The 19,084-nt window shown below is 36.8% G+C and overlaps 1 protein-coding gene across 2 annotated transcripts in view; it reads left to right on the top strand.

The window, feature by feature from the left end:
* Positions 1-19,084, top strand: part of TCF12 (transcription factor 12) — a 182,359-nt gene that overhangs the window by 54,493 nt on the left and 108,782 nt on the right. For both annotated transcript variants that reach the window (XM_009321587.1, XM_009321588.1), the window contains exons 5-6: positions 1,256-1,324; positions 11,760-11,862. In XM_009321587.1, coding sequence (XP_009319862.1) covers positions 1,256-1,324; positions 11,760-11,862 — 172 coding nt within the window. The remainder of the gene's footprint in view (positions 1-1,255; positions 1,325-11,759; positions 11,863-19,084) is intronic.

Here is a 19,084-nt window from a genome sequence, read left to right as displayed (position 1 = left end):
CTGAACATGAGCCGGCAGTGTGCCCAGGTGGCCAAGAAGGCCAACGGCATCCTGGCCTGTATCAGAAATAGTGTAGCCAGCAGGAGCAGGGAAGTGATCGTGCCCCTGTACTCAGCACTGGTGAGGCCGCACCTCGAATACTGTGTTCAGTTTTGGACCCCTCACTACAAGAAGGACGTTGAGGTGCTGGAGCGTGTCCAGAGAAGGGCAACGAGGCTGGGGAAGGGTTCAAGTTGCGCCAGGGGAGGTTTAGATTGGACATGAGGAAAAATGTCTTTACTGAAAGAGTGGTTAAACATTGGAAGCGGGTGCCCAGGGAAGTGGTTGAGTCACCATCCCTGGAGGTATTTAAAAGACGGGTAGATGAGGCGCTTAGGGACATGGTTTAGCAGGCATGGTGGTGTTGGGTTGATGGTTGGACTCGATGATCTTGGAGGTCTCTTCCAACCTTCATGATTCTATGATTCTATGTATTCCTGTGTTTCCCCAAAAAAGTGACGAACACTAGAAATATATACTGTCTGTATATAGAATTGGTAATGGTTAAGAGGCACAAATTAATTCATCCCACGGCCATGTTCTTCTGCAAAAAAAGTAGAACAGAGGAAGTTCTCTTCTGTATTGAAATCACCATGATTCTATGATTCTATGTATTCCTGTGTTTCCCCAAAAAAGTGACGAACACTAGAAATATATACTGTCTGTATATAGAATTGGTAATGGTTAAGAGGCACAAATTAATTCATCCCACGGCCATGTTCTTCTGCAAAAAAAGTAGAACAGAGGAAGTTCTCTTCTGTATTGAAATCACTGAAAAAGCACTGGACTTCATTTACCAGTCTAAATCAAGTTTGCATGCATAAATTTGGGATAAGATGTATGGTCTTTATTTTTTGGTTTTCTTTCAACTAATGAGGCACATTACACTACTGGTTCAGGATTTTGAATAAAGGTAAGTTCTGACTACTACTTCATATGCTGCCAGATCAGATGACTCTGAGATAGAGCTAAAATGAGTGTGTGGGTCTGTAATGTAAGAATATAGATCAGAGTTTCTCAGGAGGCAGGGCAAATGATACATTTAGCCTTTTACATTCCTAGGTTATTCCTTGTGGTGATTAACATACAGAGTTTAAATAAGTTATAATTGTCTTACATGTTCAACTTTAACTTCAAAATCCAGTGCTTTTCCCCGTAATTTCAATGCAGAATGTTATTCTTGTCCTAACTGTTCTTACTACTTGCCTGTTTACAGGAAAATGGTGGTCTTCATGGAAAAAGCTCAGACCTCTCCACAGACATAGAAAAGTTGAAACCTCAAGAGGTACCACTTACTCTTTTTATCTTGTGTGTGATGTGGGTTTTTTGTTTGTTTTGGGTTTGTTGTTTTTTTTTTTAAATCTGTGTGCAGCCTATTACAGGAATTTTCCTTTAAAGGTCACAATACAGTGACCAAATTATTTAAGAATTTGAATTGTTGGCCCAGTATTGGCTGGAATTTCCAAAGATAAGCAATTTTCAATTAAATGGAATTGAAATTTGGTGATAGATAAGTACGCACCTGTTAAAGGCTAATTAAATAAGATGGTGGAAGACTGGCTAAAGGAGATCTTCCTTTCCCAACTCCTGCCGAAGTTCAGGTCAGTATAGATGGTCTGATGGTGTCCAGCAATGATGCTTAAGGAAAAAGCGTAAGTATAGGGCAAATACTTTGCCACCTTTACTGTCATACACTCAGGGCAAAGCACAGCACTTAGGGGCTTAGGAGATTTCCTGGATAGAGACAACCTTTTGGACATTGTTCTTACAGCTATTGGTGGACTCGTTCTCTGCGAGTTGTGAATTTTTCTGACTTTGATTACAGTTTTGGCAATAATTACAAGTGTTTTGTGGCAAAAATATTGAAGTTTTTGTCTTAAGTGTGCTGACCAGTGATTTAACTGACTTCCACCATGTTCCTGTGTTCTGAATAGTAATGATTGGTTGTTACTGATGTACTTCATAATTCTTTTTTTTTTTCCCACAAACATCTTTATTTTACATGCCACTTGTATGTCTCTCCTCAACCAAATTGAAGAATCGTAATCTATTGGTCTCTGCTTGTATAGTAACTTCTCCTAACCTGTGGTTAGTTCTTGGTGCCATTCTCTGAATCTTTCTGCTGGTTATGAATAAGTTAAGAGTTAGGGTGATATGGCTGCATGCACTAGTCAAGATGAGGGTATACCATCAATTTCTGTATGACATAATGATACTTCCATTCTCTGTTCCTTTCTTACTCATTACTGAGTCTTGCATTTTGTGACTGTCACTGAGCCCTGAAGTGATGCTGTTTTAAAAACTGTTTAGAAAAATAAGATTTTTTCTTAAATTGTACAGTAGTTACCACATTGTTATGACATTGAGTTAATTAATGTTTCTTTTGTATTTATTTACACCAAATTTTATCTGCTGTTTTATTGCCAATTTCACGGAGAACTTGCTTTGCAACTCTGCACTAACATTTAGTTAGGATGATTTTTAAATGTTTTTTGTTATGAGCAAATTTTACTATGTCTTTGTTCACCCACTCTTTTTGATTTATTCATGGAATTGTTGAAGAATGTTGGTCTGAGTACAGTTTTTTGGGAAGTGGGGAAAACACATTGGTAACTTCTTTTCACTGTGAAAACTGGACGTATATTCCTGTGCTTGGGGCGGGGTGTTTGTTTATGTATTTTAATCTTTTGATCAAAAGATTAATTCACAGAAGATCTTTCTCTCATCCCATAGCAGTTTATTTTAAAAGTTCCTGGTAATACCTTATTAAAAGCTGAAATACTCTTATTTCAGTAGTGCTTTGAACTAACATTGAAGGCTGAGAATCACTGCAGGCTTGAGAAAACCTTATATGAGCCTTGTTTCTTCACTACCTAACAATGTTAAATATTGTTCTAACACTGAGAGAGCAGTGGGTATTTGTATTAGAATTGGCTGTGATGATCTTAAATTTGTGAAAAGGTACAAATTAGAGACATTAGGGACTTTGTTTGCAAAATCTCTGCTGCATAGGCCAAATGTTTTGTTAGAAAAATGAATCATTTGAAAATATACCTATTGTGGAGGAAAAAAAGAAAAAGGTAGGAAAGCTTTATTTTTTAGAGGAATAATTCAGGAATGGCAATTAGCAAGTCAGTAGAATTCTGTGGAGTGCTGATGGTGTCCCTTATTCTTGAATGATTATACTGAAGTCCATATACAATACTGTGTCAAATTTTTCCATCTCTTGCGGTGCTTGTTTTTCTTCTAACTCTCCAATCTTGCTTTTACTTCTATATGTGCAACAGTGGTGGTTTTCCAGTGAATATCTTCTGGTTAATGTATGCAAGTCCCTCCCTTATCTGAGTGATATAGAGCTAGAGATATTTTTGCATGTGTTCATAATCCCTTGTGTTAGAAGGGTAGCTGGCTCTTAGTGTATGTTGCAGAGGACTGTAAAGCTGCTTTTTGAAAGCCCTGCTCTACTGAGCTCTTTGAAGCAAATTCTGAGGTACTTGACCAAAGTAGCATGTTTGCTGCACAATAATGTATTGCCCTATAGCACTTGAAAGTTTTGTCTTCCTGTTGTGAGATGCTTCTGAACTTTTTAGCTTTCCCACTTTATTTGGGAGTTGTAATTTATACTCATAACCTAGCAACAAATTGATATAATCACTTTTTTGGATAAACATTGTCTTTCAATGAAACATTTTTCTACCATAGTTTTTACTGTGGGTGTGGCTAATGGTTGCTTTTATTTCATGAAGAATAATGCTCTGTGAGGTTTTCTTTCATTGCTTTGATTTTGTTGTAACATGTCTTTGCAATAAAAGGAGCAAGTTAGTTTTTCATCTGTTTAGATTGCTGTCTCCAAATCAAGCAAATCTAAAAATATTTTTCATAAGACATTTTCTCGCTGGATAGCCTTTTTATATATACACGCATAATAATTTTAACTGTTAAAAATTTAGCATAAATTAGCTGAGGTATTTTTCTTCCAAAATCTGACTGTGGGTGTTTTAAGTATCTTCCGGCATGTATATTGCACTAAAAGCTGTGAGTGTACATTTTGACCTGATTGAACATAGAATCCAGCTTCAGTACTGAGTATTCATTTATCCTCCTTTTCATTTATGTAACTCTGCTATATATATATTTGAAGCCAGAGTTGAACTGATCAAGATACCACTGCTAGATATAGATGGTTTTGTAGCATTAGTCAATAGGTTATGCCCTCTATTGTATGTAAAATACTCAGACATGAGTTGGAACCCGAAATACTATATGCCCAAACTATTCCCCCCCCACCAGTAGTACTTTTAATTTGCAAAGAAGTCAAAAAATAGTAATGAGAGAGCAGGTTTTGAAATAGTATTTTATACCTCTTAATCTCAGGTACATAACAAGAAAGGAAGCTGTTAAATAGCAAAACAAGACAAGAGGGACACAGAAATACAGTAAGTGTTATCAAGTCTGTTGTATTTGTGTCCTTTTTGTCCTCTGTTGTTTTTTTTTGCGGGGGAGGGCGGTTGTTTGGTGGTTCTTCTGCTGGTTATTTGCTTTTCCTGATGTATTCTATAAGTAAGCAGATGATTCAGTGCGAAATCAAAGCCTAAATTGAATCTCCCATATTCAGTGCACAGGACACTTTTGCAAATGCAGCTTACTTTGTAATTTGATTTATGGGCAGCACTTTTCAAAGCAAGTTCTGATATTTAAGTTCTGAATGCTTTAGTTAAGTTTTTAAGTATTGTCTTTAAGCATTTATTCTTGGTATGTTTGCTATACTTGTATTTTATTTCCCGGTTTATAGCTTAGATAAGAGCTAGAAAAATCTGTTTTCAGTCATATGAGCTATATTGGAGAAGTGTTTTTCATTTGGTTTTTTGTGTGGGTTTTTTTGTTTGTTTGTTTTTATTGCAACTACCTATCATATTGAAATTAGCATTGGAATCTGTTCACAGATTAGTTTTCCATGTGGCCAGGGAATTGTCCCATTATATATCATGTTGATATTTGTCTCACAAGAGTTTAGAGAGGTGTAATTGGCCATTGGGTTTAGCTGTTTAAAGTAAGATTCATCATTCCCTAAGTTAAGTTCCTGGAAATGGATTTAGAACTGGAGAAAACGGTGATTATCTCAAAACAGATTCCTTGTTCAATGTGTTATGTCCCCCTTCCCCTTCCAAAGGTCTACCGGATTAAAAACAAATAAACAAACCATGTTTTCAGTTGTTCTCATATTCCATTCCTGCACACATAGTTTTCATCTGTTTCAACTTTGTATGTGGAAATAAGCTAATGAATGTTTTTAGAGCTCTATTACAAAGCACGTAACTTATGGTGACACTTGAAGGGTACTTGTGAAAGCTCTCTTGACTTTTCCCAATAATACCTGAAATCTGGAGTAGCAATATCTGCTTTTTTCCCCCTGTGTACATTCTTTAAAAATGATAGACTAAATTCTTAAAATACAGCTGCGTACATCTCTGTGCTTCTTTAGTACTCTTTTGTCAGAAGTATACTTGGGAACGTATACATTTTGCTGTCTTGCTGTGTCTTTCCCTGTTTTTCTCAGGTGAATACTTTGTAACATAATTTTGGTCACCGTTTGAAAACAACATTGTTCCCAACTAATAGTTTGCTGCAAGACTGTAAGTGGTTTAAATGGAGTTGTACCATGACCTGTGACAATGTGATGTTTTTTGGTGTTAAGATAAATGAATATAGTGCAGGTGATCCTCAAGACAAAAAGGAAGGGGACTCCTCTCTGGATTTCTTTTTAGCTTACCTTCATTTTTGCAAGGTTCTTCCTGGTCTGTGTGTTCAATAGACCCAGTCAGGTTTTAGCTCTGTAGTCTTTCCTCTAGGAGCCACTGACAAATACATGGATTCAACGACTGAAAATACTCTTTCCAAAACAAAACGGTTGTTTATTTCTGGAAACATACATGATCACATAATCCATAATCTTTTAAATTAGCTAGGACACCTTGGTATGGCTATTGCCCAGAGCCTCTTGTCTAATCTTTAGTCAGTGACTCACCACAATGTTCCCGGGTGTAGTCAGTCTCTCTGGGTCTGTCCGTCTGTCTCTTGCTGTCTCTGCATCTCACTTTCTCTCCCCACTTCCCCCTCTTGTGTTTTTGCCCTCTTGTTTGTCTTTAGAACTCTCAGATTAGTTTGGAGAGGCAGATAATCCAAAATAAAGTGGATTTCAGCAGTAGATTCACCGTCGTTCATTTACACATTAGTCATTTAGATGACTGTTGCCTGATTCATAGGATCATAGCCAAATTTAGCTTGGAAGGGACCTCAGTATTCCTGAGTTTTAAACAATTAATATTTGTTAGCTAAGGTCAGCCAAACTATAAAACTCAAGGAATCGGAAGTAGTGTTCATTAAATTTAATCTTTTGGTCTGTAGCCACGTCAAACTGTGAAGTCAACCGTTCATGTTAGTGGAATTTTAATGTCTTAAGTTTAAAGGAGATAATTGAGCTGTATTGTAAGTTGCTAAAATGCAAATACCCACTTACTGATCTGGCAGCTTGGTTACAAGCCACAACTGGGCCTGATTTTGGTCTATTCCAGGGACTTGTGTAGGAGAGGGCTTGGGGATAAGGGAGGAGAAACAAAGAAAAAAGCCCGTTTTCTCTAGTTTAGTGGACTTGAGCAAATAAAATGCTGTGGGGTAGTTAACCGTACAGGAAGAAGTTATTCCGTGAAGTTAATAAATGCGTGGGAAAATTGTGTGCAATGTAGTTACAGTGTCTCCTTCATTTTTTAAATTTTACCGTGAAGTGGAAATAAGATGTTGTACTTATTTAAAAACAAAACAAAAAACCCCACAACTTGAGTTAGGGTCAGGAGTACAGTTTGCTTATGCATGGATAAATCCTGGTGTGACTTCAGAAAATAATTACTAAGGGACAATGGTTTTATGTCTTTGAAGTGGAAGCAAAAGGGAGAGGGTGAATCCTACAGAAGCCCTGGAAGCAGTGCAATGAAAAGGGGTAGGAACAGCAAGCTGGGGAAGCTTTTTTTGGCTTGTTCTTAGCTGTGTTCTGTGATTGACTTAAACCAAATGTCAGAACTTTAATGGTCATTGAAAGACGTTCAGTTTTAGGAGGTTAATTACCATTTTATTTTGTAAAATGGGGCATTGACTAATCGTGTCGAGCTTTCCCTTATGGTTTAGTAGGATAAACGTGCCTAGTAAGGAGTGTGTTTTCTCTGGTTTTTTGCATTTCCTCTTCTGGGTCTTTTTGAATAATACGTTCTGTAAGATAATTTTAAGGTGTCCTGTATACCACTATTCATGACTTTGTAAATAGTCTCAGATTTTTAATTGGTTTGGCTGTGTTAGCAAACCTGTGCATGGAAAATCCTCCTGATAGAGATAAAGCCTAAATCACTTGGACACTTGGGGCATCTTACCCGGAAGAGGTGGGAATGAAAGCTGTTGCAACTGTTGATTGTTTTAATTGACGGACTTAATTTATTGGCATGATTACAGAACAGCACTCTAATCCAATGAAATACCTCAAAAATGAATAAATTGTTAGACTGTTCAGTGTAGAGAGTGCCTTTGTTACTCTGTTAAATTGCAGTGCTAATTAGTAGTAGTCTTTCAGCTGCATTTAATGATAGATATTATTAGTAGACAATACTTGTTGCTTTTATTTGTAGATGTATCTGACTTTGTCTTTCTGATCACCAACATGCAGTGAGACTGAAATCCAGGGAGAGGCCTGTTGCAAAATGAAAGGTGACAACATTACAAAATGCTGTAAGGGAACAGTTAGCCCCCATCAGACCTTATTGGGGCTACAACAATACAGAAAGAAAAGTTTTGTCTTCATTTGGGAAGGTTAAAACTTGCTTTTGTAGTAGCTATGTAAGAGGTTGGAACAAACAAGATGGTTTTGAGTTTACAGTTATGGCATCTAATCATATTCAAAACCCAGTTTTCTTTTTGTAAACAGAAAAATGCCCTGAGCTATCTGCAGTCCCTTCAGAATAGGGTGCTCAGAACAGAAAATAAATTTGTGCAGTAACTCCTGTTTTGCAGACTTTGCCAGTTATTTGCTAAATATTCAAACTGTGCACTCTGGCACATGTTAATCCATTGGTACGTTTGCTGGGGAGCAAAGGTGCCAGAAATGGGGACGTGTACTCAGCATGGAGCATCTCCTTCCAGCCTTTCTATGTCAAACTTGCCTCGCAGGTAACAGTAGGTAGCAATCCTCCAAAGGGCTTTGGAAGCCCACCTGTGGTCCAAAGAATATCACCAGCCTGTTCTAGTAGAGTCAGGGCAGAGTATATATCATCAAATAGTTCTTCCCAAGAGTGAGAATAGCTTTTGGCATAACTAATTAGCTCCTGTTTCTGCTTGGAGCCTGTATCAATCTAGCTATGATCAAGTGAGTCCCCTTTCAGAGAGTAGTCATCAAAACTGCCGTGAACTGACATTTCCTTCCTTTCTCAGAAAGAAAGAATGAAATTTGGCAGTATGTATTATTGAGAAGTCTTTAAAACATAGATTTGAAAAGGGGCTCTGATAGAAATTTGTATATATATCCCCACCCCCCCGCCACTCCTTTTGCCATGAGGCATGAGTTCAGATGCCAGCTGATGGTGTTTTCTCTTTGTTACTCAGTCACGCAGGTGGAATGTACCTTTTAAGAAACCACTATCCCTTATTGGTGTTGCAGACAGATTTTTTTTTTTTTTAAGGCTCTCAACTGCATTCTTCTTTCAGCAGTAAACATATGTTGTCAATTTGCACTATCATACTTGTCAAATACATTTTTAAAGCCTTGATTGTAAGACTAGAAGCTTCCAGTAGCTTTTCAGAAGCTACTGGAAGCTTCTGAAGTTTTCATCTATGATTGATTACAGCTCTTCCCAGTAGAACTTTATGCTGTTTATTATGTAAGTTAACAATATAGATGTAAAAGCAAGGATTGGTATCAGGAATGCAATTTTATTTGAAGTACAGCTTAAACGTGAAGAATGCTCTGAAATAACTCTGTGTAATTTAAATCATTGTCCTTAGAGCCCTTCTGACTTTGCTTAATTTGCTTTTGTGAAGTGCAAAAGAAGTTTGTTAAATCAAAACTGCATGTGTTTGTGGTTATTTTGTATTCATTTAATGTGGGTGAGTTATATGTGGGAATCAGCCCAGGGTTTCTAATCCCAAACAAAACTCTGCTGCTTGAGCTGATAATCCATAACTCATTACTAAGACTCTGAATAACTTGTGTCAAGGATGGTGGTCAAGTTAAGACCTCTTTACGTAGGTCCGCTGTAGATGAAGGCTGAGAGAGGTCACACTTTGTACAAGTGTAAATTCTGTAATGCATGACAAAGAATGAAATGCCTGACACAATTAATTTAAATTAGGAATTGAATTAAAGTACAGAAAAAACAATTCTATTTAAAGTGCTTGCATATGCCTTAGTACATTTTTCCCCCCGTAGAGTAAATGTTCTGTTTTCTATGGCTTTAGTCTTGTGAAGGACGACTTGGAGCATTTTTCAGGTAGATAAAGTAGTTGATTTGTCTAGTGATGTAGAAATGTAACTTTGATGCTGTGATAATTGGGTGCAAGTGCATTTTGGGAAACTGAGAGGGTATACGAAAAGAACATGATGTAAAGGATTATTTGAAGGAATTCTGACGGTAGAAGGGAGAACGTTCCTTTCTCTGTAAACTACCCATCCTGTTTTCCAATTCCTCTATTTTGGGTGGGAATATTCCATATTAACTTGGGGAGGAGCATTATTAATCCTGTGCATTAGGTAGATTGTGTTGCATGATGCGCAACCGTGTTTGAATTGAGTCTTAGTCCTGTTATATTTTCAGTAGTTTTATTATTTACTTTGTAAATAAAGATCTCTTGAAGATTTCGGTTTCTGGGGCTCATCTAGGCAGCACTTTCTGAATGTCTGAGATATGGATTCTCTTTTATCACTGATAGTGTCCTTAGTTTCTTTCTTTTAAAAATAAAGTATAGTTGAAGTATTGTCTTAGGGAAAAAGGTTTTAAAAAACCCCACAATAACAAGTACAAGCAGAGCACCAAATAGGAAGCTACCTACTTAGGAGCTTAATTTTTTTTGGTCCTCTATTTGCAATTTTTTGTTTCTTTATTCAGCAGACGTAATTTCTTTTTTGTTTCATTTCAGCATAAAAATAAACCACATGTGGTGACCTTAGCTAGGAGCCACTCCATTTCCTCAGCAGCTGCTGCTACATGCTGCTTGTCTGACAGACAGGGCTAGGTCATGGTTACCAGAGGACACCCTTGTGGTCATAACCAAGTTGTAAATGTCACTAAGATTGTTTCTGGATGCCTATCACATGTGTATCGCCGATTCTGAAGTAGATAAAGTCAGCCAAAGATTCATTTGGGAGTTGGGACCCCCAGAAGATTACTTTTAAAACCGAATAGCAGCAAGAGTTGTGACACGCATCCATAAGCAGCGGTAGTGATTTGACAGTTACTTAGCCCTCAGTTACTAGCCCTTTGGTAGAACTGACAGCATGCCTGCAAAGATAGTGAGGCCTGTTTCAGCCCCATTAATGTTGTCTTGAACGTGAGCCTGCAGTCTGAAGAAATGATAAATGTTCAGTGATTGATGATTTTATAGTCCCAGGGCACTTGGAATGGTTTCTGGTAGCTGTGAACAATTTTCCCCCTCCCTTAATTAGGCCTGAGCTTTAGGTTTCTCCCTACCAGACTTAGAGAAGCGAGTAAGTGGGAATTGTAAGATAAGGTTTACAAAATGTTTTTCAAAACTTTGGCTACAAAGGAGGTGCAATTTTGAGTGCCAGGTCTGTCATGTTTTGGTACTAGGTGATTCAGTGCGTATCTGATCAGTCTGAATGGCAAATACCATATTCGTCCCTTTATATGGAAAAGCTGAAAGCATTTTGAAATGTACAAAAGAGAATTCTAAGTAATTGGGTTGGTTAAATAATATGTGCATCCTAGGGCTTCTGTGTTTTCTGTCTCTCTACCTTTGGCGCAAGCTTTCAATAAGCCTGTGTTTCCCGACTGCATAAGGGTCACTCTGAGCCTGCTAAGTTGGATATACTAATGCTAGAAAAGTGCAAACCCGTATTTCAGTCTGAGTGCTTGTTTGCAAATCGGGTGACAAAGTTGTTTATTTAATCACTATTTGGAAGTAAACCTTTTGTCAGTGAGCTATGCTGTTTAGTAATGTGATAGTGTCAAAATGCCTATTAATCTGTAACATTAATAGCAGGCTGCAAGGGGAAATGGAATTTCTTCTTCTCATTTGCACTAACATTTTTTCCTAATGTCAGTGACTCTTCCTGACCTTTTTACTGTGTTACTTTATTAATGCAAACAGAAACCTTAGGAGTTGCAACTTCTTCAGACTAATTTTACTCTCTCAGTGGCTAGTGGCCTAACACTAAGAAGATTCAAATATCACAATACGTCAGTATTATTCAATTTTTAGAAATATTGTCCGTGAGGACACAGCTTATTAAGAAATTATGTGGTTTCTTTTTGATGGGGGAGAAAGAAAAGAGGGAGAAAAAGTAAAATATGGGCAGGGAGTAATTTCTGTGAGATAGACCTGAAAGCTAACTTTTGTGATTAATGACCAATTGTGACTCTGCACATTTAATTAGGAAAGTGTCATTACACTCAATTAGCAGGGCTGCCAAATAATCTGTTTAATACTCTGGTCTTTTTTTTCTCTAGGGTTTTGCAGACAGTCCTCATTACAGTGATCACTTGAATGACAGTCGATTAGGGCCCCATGAAGGATTGTCCCCGACACCTTTCATGAACTCAAATCTGATGGGTAAGTAGGTAATTCTTTACGAGTATCCCCTCAAAGCCTCTTTGGTCAGAAAGAGACATTTTTCATTCCCTTGTCTAGGCCTGACATGTCAAGCATCTGGAAGTTGCTCTGTTTCTCATAGCGACACTGACTTTCCTATTGAAATCTTTTTATGTTGGGCGAATTCCTCATAAAGGCCATTGTCCAGGACTTTTTAGAAGAAGGAACCACCTAGATTTTTCTAGTTGATCTAGAAAGCTGATATATTTTGATTTGATTTTTACATTTCTCTTATAAATTCTAAATTATTTTAAAGCTGTAAATTTTCCTTAACTTTTGCTGAGAAGACATCTATAGCAATTTTTAATCTGTACATTTTAAAAAAATATATTATTTTTCTAACACTGTTGATTTCTGAACTACCTACCCATTTACTTTAAGCTTTTCTTCAGTTAATAATTTGAGGGCTTGCCTATTATTTTTAATTTTCTAATTTCTTTTATATTTGTTGTATTAGAAACGTTGTCACTTCTAAGAAATAGATGCAAACTTCTATTTTGCTAGGCAAATGTTGTTACTGTTTCCAGGCCTGTGGGTGTCCAACATTTTCTGCTTTTGAAACTGGAAAAACAAGCAAGCAAAATGTGTATTATAAATTGTGGGCTGAGGTATTGAAAGCTTTTTATTCATTGCCTGCACTTTTGTGTTACCTGAAACATGTTAATGTATTGATGGCATTGTTTGAAACTCTTCTTCTCCCTATTCCAGTTTGGAGCATAAAAATATTGATTTCAAAATATTTATTTTCTGGCAATACATGGTCTTGGGACAAATTTTTTTCTTGTGTCTTAAACTTAGGGATGACTCTGAATATTTGTTCTGAATTTGTACATTTGAAATTGTTTCACTTACATATTCTGTGTCTTGTAGATGTGACCTATTTTGTCATCTCAGTATTGTCCTTTTAAGACATAGCCATGGTAATCTAAGTGGATTACCTAAATCCAAATCCTGGTGGTCTGCAGTTTCTTTTGGAAATCTTTCTACTTTGCTCAGTCTTTGTCTACTACTTCAATTTTTTCTGAAATAGAGGCAGACAAAGCACAGCTATTGCTGAAACCAGAATTTCGTTTAAACCTTCATATAAGAACCTGAAAATATGTAATTTTAAAATGACCACTCTGTAGTCTTTGTTTAGAGAGACTACATGTGAATTGGTCAATGACACTTATATCTGAAGACAGTAAAGCTAAAATGTAGTTTCCCTTAGTTATTTTGATAAAGCAGAACAGAGCTTCCCCCCAGTGCTGTTTCAAATATGTTGTCTTTTTTTAAATACAGGAGACTAAAAAGACAAGTTACTTCAATTGCTTCTCCAGTATTTTGATCAGTAGCATGTATGGAATGGCTCTAGGCTTTGTAGCGGATACTGATTTTGTATTACAAAAATATATACCAAAGTTTGATTTATTTATTTATTTTTAATTTGTATTACCAAAGGCAAACTATTTGCTCATGCTTTTATTTTGAGCCATCCAACTTCCAAACAATATATGCCTTTAAATATATGAAGAAAATAATTGGTGCAACTATATCTTCCTAGTTTCTCCATTTTATTGTAGAGATAGCTAGGTGATTCCATTAGACATAATAGAATTACATCATTAATACAGATTTGAGAAGACGCCTCCATTGAGATTGTTTTGTAGAGATAATTAATGAATTGCAAGATGTGTATGTGTCAGTCACTTACCCAAAGCAGCTGTGAACTGAAATAGTTTTATAATGCTTTTATGGCTAACAGTTCTTACGGATTTTATTTTGTTGGAGCAATAGTACTTCATTTCCTTCTATATGCAGCAAAGAATTATAGAAAGCTTTCAGTATATCTCTCTTAAGAAATGTACACCTCAAAACTCTAAAAGAATGCTTTTAAAAGTATTCCACCTGTGGTTTTTGGCTTGTCATAACAAAAAATTATATTCATTTTACTTATGTTACAGTATAGGATGCAGTTTTGTATATCATACTTTCACATCATTAACTTTTGCAGCATATCTTAAGTTGATGCTGAAAGTTTGGAGAGAGGAATGATAAAGGCTACATAAAAACATTGAGTAGTAGTTTTCTGTGTAGTACCACTATCTGTTTATGGGTTTTTTTGTCTAGTATTGAAAACAAAACTGAGATTTCTTAAGTTTCTTAGACAAAAAAATGTTACACAGCTTGTTAATATCAAATTGTGGACATGTTCCCATAAACAGAATGAAAACATCCATTTTATTAGTTACTGCAGATGATATTTAATGCATTGATTGATTATTCTGTGATCTTCAGAGGTTAAAAGGAGATGGAGGCTAAGAACATGAACTTGATGAGCTTATAGGAAGCATCTCACTAGGCTAATAGGAGTCATGGAGTGTCTGGGGTTCCACGCTGAAGATCTAAGAAACACATCCCTTCCCAACATTTTATGACTGAAATACATTTCTGAAAGAGTTAAAAACCATTTAAAAAAAAAAAAAGAGCAAAAACATATTTCACCATTGCTGTCAACACTTAAGAGCACCATTAAAAGAAAGAATTGTGTGTCAAGGGGATGTTGTTATTTTGTGTATTATGTTCAGCCGTAAGCATATTTGCCTGAAGAGATAGCGGATTATAAAGTGCCACTGTCTTTCATGATGGAGCTCTCAAACATTTTAATGATCTTGTACGTTGCAAAAGAGAGAAATTTTGTCTAACAAGAGTTGATAATGATTCAATAATGAACAATTTGCCACAGAAAGATGCATTTCCATATTCATTTAGATATTTTTTTGAAGTGTTTTGCAGAGGAAGTAAAGCTATTATGTTGGATTGGTTAGTGTTCTTCACTAATGAATTCCAGAATTATCCTGTTGATTTGTTAGTATAAAAAAAGAAGGGCCGTTGCTTGTATTTTAAGTAAAACCACTGAATCCTCTTGGCACCAGCATAGTCTGTTAGTATCCATAGAGAGATGTAGACAATCAGGCTAAGATATATTGGTGGTATTGTAGCTCCATTTAGACTTTATAATCCTTGCTTATTCAACACTTTCTGTTTTAATTACATTCTAGAAAACTATTCACAAGGACACAAGATTCTCTTCTCTGTAATTATGCTGCCTTTTAGTACCCTGCATTTGCAAGTAGAGGTCAGTTTTTGCTAGGACCCTTCAAGCATGTGGTATCGTATCTTCTGTTGTACTGTTCCCTGGACTGTATTCTGCTGAGCTTTTCTACTTCTGCTTACCAGGAAGAAAGCAAGCAGATAATTCTTGAATATAGGTTGAAGGGGGTTTTGTTGGTCCTTCTTGAAAATTTGAAGTGGGTGATTTCATTTCTTTTGTGTGTCTGTCTTTCCACAAGAGGTAGAAAGGATAAAGGCAAAACTTTTGTGCTCCACGTTCATCATCTGTGTACTACACAGTTCCACAAGCTTGTACGTGATAAAAAGTCATTTGAAAAATTGGTCAATAGTGAGTGAAAAGGTGGTGGTTGAATGTAAGCTTGCCATGTTGAAATTGGTCCCTTGAAGTAGAGAGAGAGATCATTCTTTCAAGTTTTCTTTCAAGTATACTTCCTTGTTTTCTCATTATTTCTTTAACTAGTTGCTTTACAGTTTAATTGGGTTAATTTTTAGAGCTGTGGGTGTTCCTGGGCTAGCCACAGGGTTTGAAGACCTGTCAACCAAGATAACTGGAAACTGCCATAATCAGAAACTCTGAATGTGTGGGAATGGAGGATTTTAATCACTTGTGTTTTCCAGACCTCATCTACTCACTGACTCTAGCAGACCAGCTGCAGGGTTGTGGTTACTAGTTTATTTCATATCATCTGTTGATGTTGTAACACTCACCTCTGTTAGTATCTTAGAGAGCTGGTGACTGTGCTCCTCTCCCTAACAAACTAACTTCTGCTTCATGCTAGGTCTAGCCATGATATTTTCTTATGGTCAACATTAAGAGTATGGAGGACCTGACAAGGCAGGGAAGTCAAGGCACACATCAGGCAGTATTTATGAGGATGGGAGTAGAAGCTTGTTACAATACTTAAAGCTATAAATGATTCAGATTGTTAATCAAAATATAGCTTCTTATACTGTAACTATTTATACTGTGAATATAAAGGGTAAGCCTGATTCTTGTCCTGATTCAAATAAGTAGGTTGAAAGAACCAAATATAGTACTCTCTAATGGAAGCAGAGTAATACATTTTGGTTTTTTTGCAGTGCAGCTTCCTTTAATGTTGGTTGTACTTGATGCGCTTGAATCACTCAGGTGGTTTGTCATCAGTCTTCAGAAAACTGGGCTTGCAAGTAAATTTTTTATATATATATGTACACACACACCCCATTTATTGTACCCTCTGTTAGTGTTTAACTGTCTTGTACCAATGTAGCAGGGGGTTAATAGGTATATGCTGGGTAGAAACTGCCGTGTGGAGCTAAGGGTGGCAGGAGTGGAGAGGTGCTTGATGGGTTGAGGCCAAATTCCACAAATTTTCAAAGGTAGTCTTCTGAGTTACTGTGAAACTAAAGACTCATGGATTAATCATACAAATGAGCAATCAATATCTGGATTGGGATGCCTTCTGATTTTAGAGTTACTGTTCACTTAATTGGCTTGATTGCCTGATTATGTAGGTTTGTAAGAATGGCTATGCTTTTGCCAGTGTGTCTTTCAAACTAGAGAAATTACTATGTCTAATTTTTATTGTAAAACCTATTGTTTGACATTTAAGTTAAGCACTCCAATTGGCTTGGATAGAGTGGTAAGTATTTTTAAAGATTAACATTAGGGGCATTTTTTTGAAGCAACGCGGTAAATAGCTGAAGCCTTTGTAAGCTTTCCAGTGCTGATATTGTTCTTGAATAGGTGATGTAAGCCTTTTAAAACTTAATTTGGGAAGGTTATTCTCAATAAAAGGAGAGGTTTTTGAACTTCAAAATAAAATTAAAAGAAGGCATGCATCTGAATTGTTTCTCAGTTAAGAATCTAACTAATCTTCAGGAAAACTGCTAGTTTTCTTCCTCAGTAGCACTTCAGTTAAAAGAACTTTTGAATCGAAGAGATAGAGCTTATTATCAAATGATTTTATGATGGTGAAGGCAATAGTAGGAAGCAAGCAAGGGTAAATAGTTATTAAAATGGCAAATGTTAAGAATGTTGCCATTATATTTTTTGCTAGGAGTCTTGTTTTAATTACGTTTTAGGAAGGAAGAGGGCAGATGTGAGTAGTGAGTTGGCAGAGCTTGTATTTGTCCAAAATAATAGTTAGGTTTCCTTGAGTTGCCTTTTGTAGTCATTACTAATTTAACATGTGTCATGGTTTAACCCCAGCTGGCAACTAAGCCCCACGCAGCTGCTCGCTCGCTCACTCCCCCCAGGTGGGATGTGGAGAGAATCAGAAGGGTAAAAGTGAGAAAACTCGTGGGTTGATATAAAGACACTTCAATGATAAAGCAAAAGCTGTGCACACAAGCAAAGCAAAACAAGGAATTCATTCACCACTTCCCATGGGCAGGCAGGTGTTCAGCCATCTCGCTGTGTCCCCCCCAACTTCTTGTGCACCCCCAGCCTGCTCGCTGGTGGGGTGGGGTGAGAAGCAGAAAAGGCCTTGACTCTGTGTCAGCACTGCTCAGCAGTAACGAAAACATCTCTGTATTATCAACACTGTTTTCAGCACAAATCCAAAACATAGCCCCATAGTAGCTACTCTGAAGAAAATTAACTGTCTCAGCCAAAACCAGCACAAAATGGAAATGATCTCCAGAGACGTGAGTAATGGCAAGATTGATCTGAAATAATTTATACGTGGTTACATCAGTATTAACTTGGAAAATGGTGGGAACAGAATATTTTGAATCCTTCAGAGAATTCATTGGGAAGAAAGAAGAAAATGTTAAAAGAAGAAAATGACAAAATAGGGGCACAATAAAGATTATGACAAGTGCTTCAGTTCATCTCATTTTACAGGAGTAGAGCAGTAAGTTGAAAGAAAATTTTAAAAGGATAGCTAATAAGCTTCACATAGTGCATAATTATCTGTCACATATTATTGTAGGCTAAGAGTTCAGAGAAACTTTTCTTAGTAAAAGACGCAAGTATAAGATCATCCACAGTTACAGTACTTAGGAGTACAAGTCTCCTGCTCTAAGACACGCGTCCCCCACAAGCCATAGATTGTAAATTTCCCATGCTGGAAAAGTTCCTTGAAATTTACTTTACAGTAACTGGCATCATACAGTTGCACAGCATTATGTTTACATTTTATAAATCACTTACTGTTTTGATTACTGAAGCTAAGAATATCAAGATGCCGGCTCATCTATATGTGATACATCATGGCTACTTTTCCCAAAGTAAGCATTGCCATTGCTTCACCCTAGTAAAGCTTCATGTTTTGTTGCTTCAGATAGGCTTATGTTTTGTAAAAAATCAGTTTTTTCCAAATCATTGCATATAATGAATTTGGCAAATGGAAGATTTACATTTAAATTTCCCTCTAAGAATGTTTGTTTTCCTTTTGGGACATGTCACTGTGCTTAATTGCTTGATTGACACTGTTTTTATATGATATTATAGATTGGCCAAGAGCTTCATGTGAATTTTGTAGTATTTTGTTGTTTATAATGAAAATTTCAAACCCAGAGTAATTTTGGAAGTTAAATTTCAATGATTTCTTCCTCTCTTCCAGGTAATTATTTGCTTCATATATGAATATATAAAATCTGCATAAATAAATTGAAGTGTCCCCCCCCCTTTTTTTTTTTAAATGCTAGCAATGCGTATCTCCTTTTGTTCTGGGGTGTTTCTGCATCTGGCTGTGTCCTGGCTCTGGTGTGGCATGTTGGGCAGAGGCAGGCTCTTGTCAGTCGTACCTGTAAAACCTCAGACCTGACATGCTGGTTACTGCCAGCGCAGAGCCGCTGGTCTGCAGGCTGAAGATTTCTAGAGTTGCGATGTTTTGTATCTGTTGGTACAGTTTCAGATTAATCCCCCCCACACACACTTCCCCCCAGGTATTACATTAAATAAATTCCACTCACACCAAAGAATTGCTCTCATCTGCTCTTCATTTTCCTTTTGTGAAAGCTAATGGGTTTCTGGGAAATTAAATTACACAGTCATTTAGTGACAGCGCTAAGTGCAGGGCATTTTTACCCTTGGGTTTTTGCTCACAAGAGTGTGTGTTAAACTTAGTTTTCCCTTCTGTTT

This window comes from Pygoscelis adeliae, unplaced genomic scaffold (assembly GCF_000699105.1).
Source record: "Pygoscelis adeliae isolate BGI_AS28 unplaced genomic scaffold, ASM69910v1 Scaffold183, whole genome shotgun sequence".
NCBI lineage: Eukaryota > Metazoa > Chordata > Aves > Sphenisciformes > Spheniscidae > Pygoscelis > Pygoscelis adeliae.
Note: the sequence above shows the minus strand (reverse complement) of the source record. Positions and strands in the feature narration are given on the sequence as shown.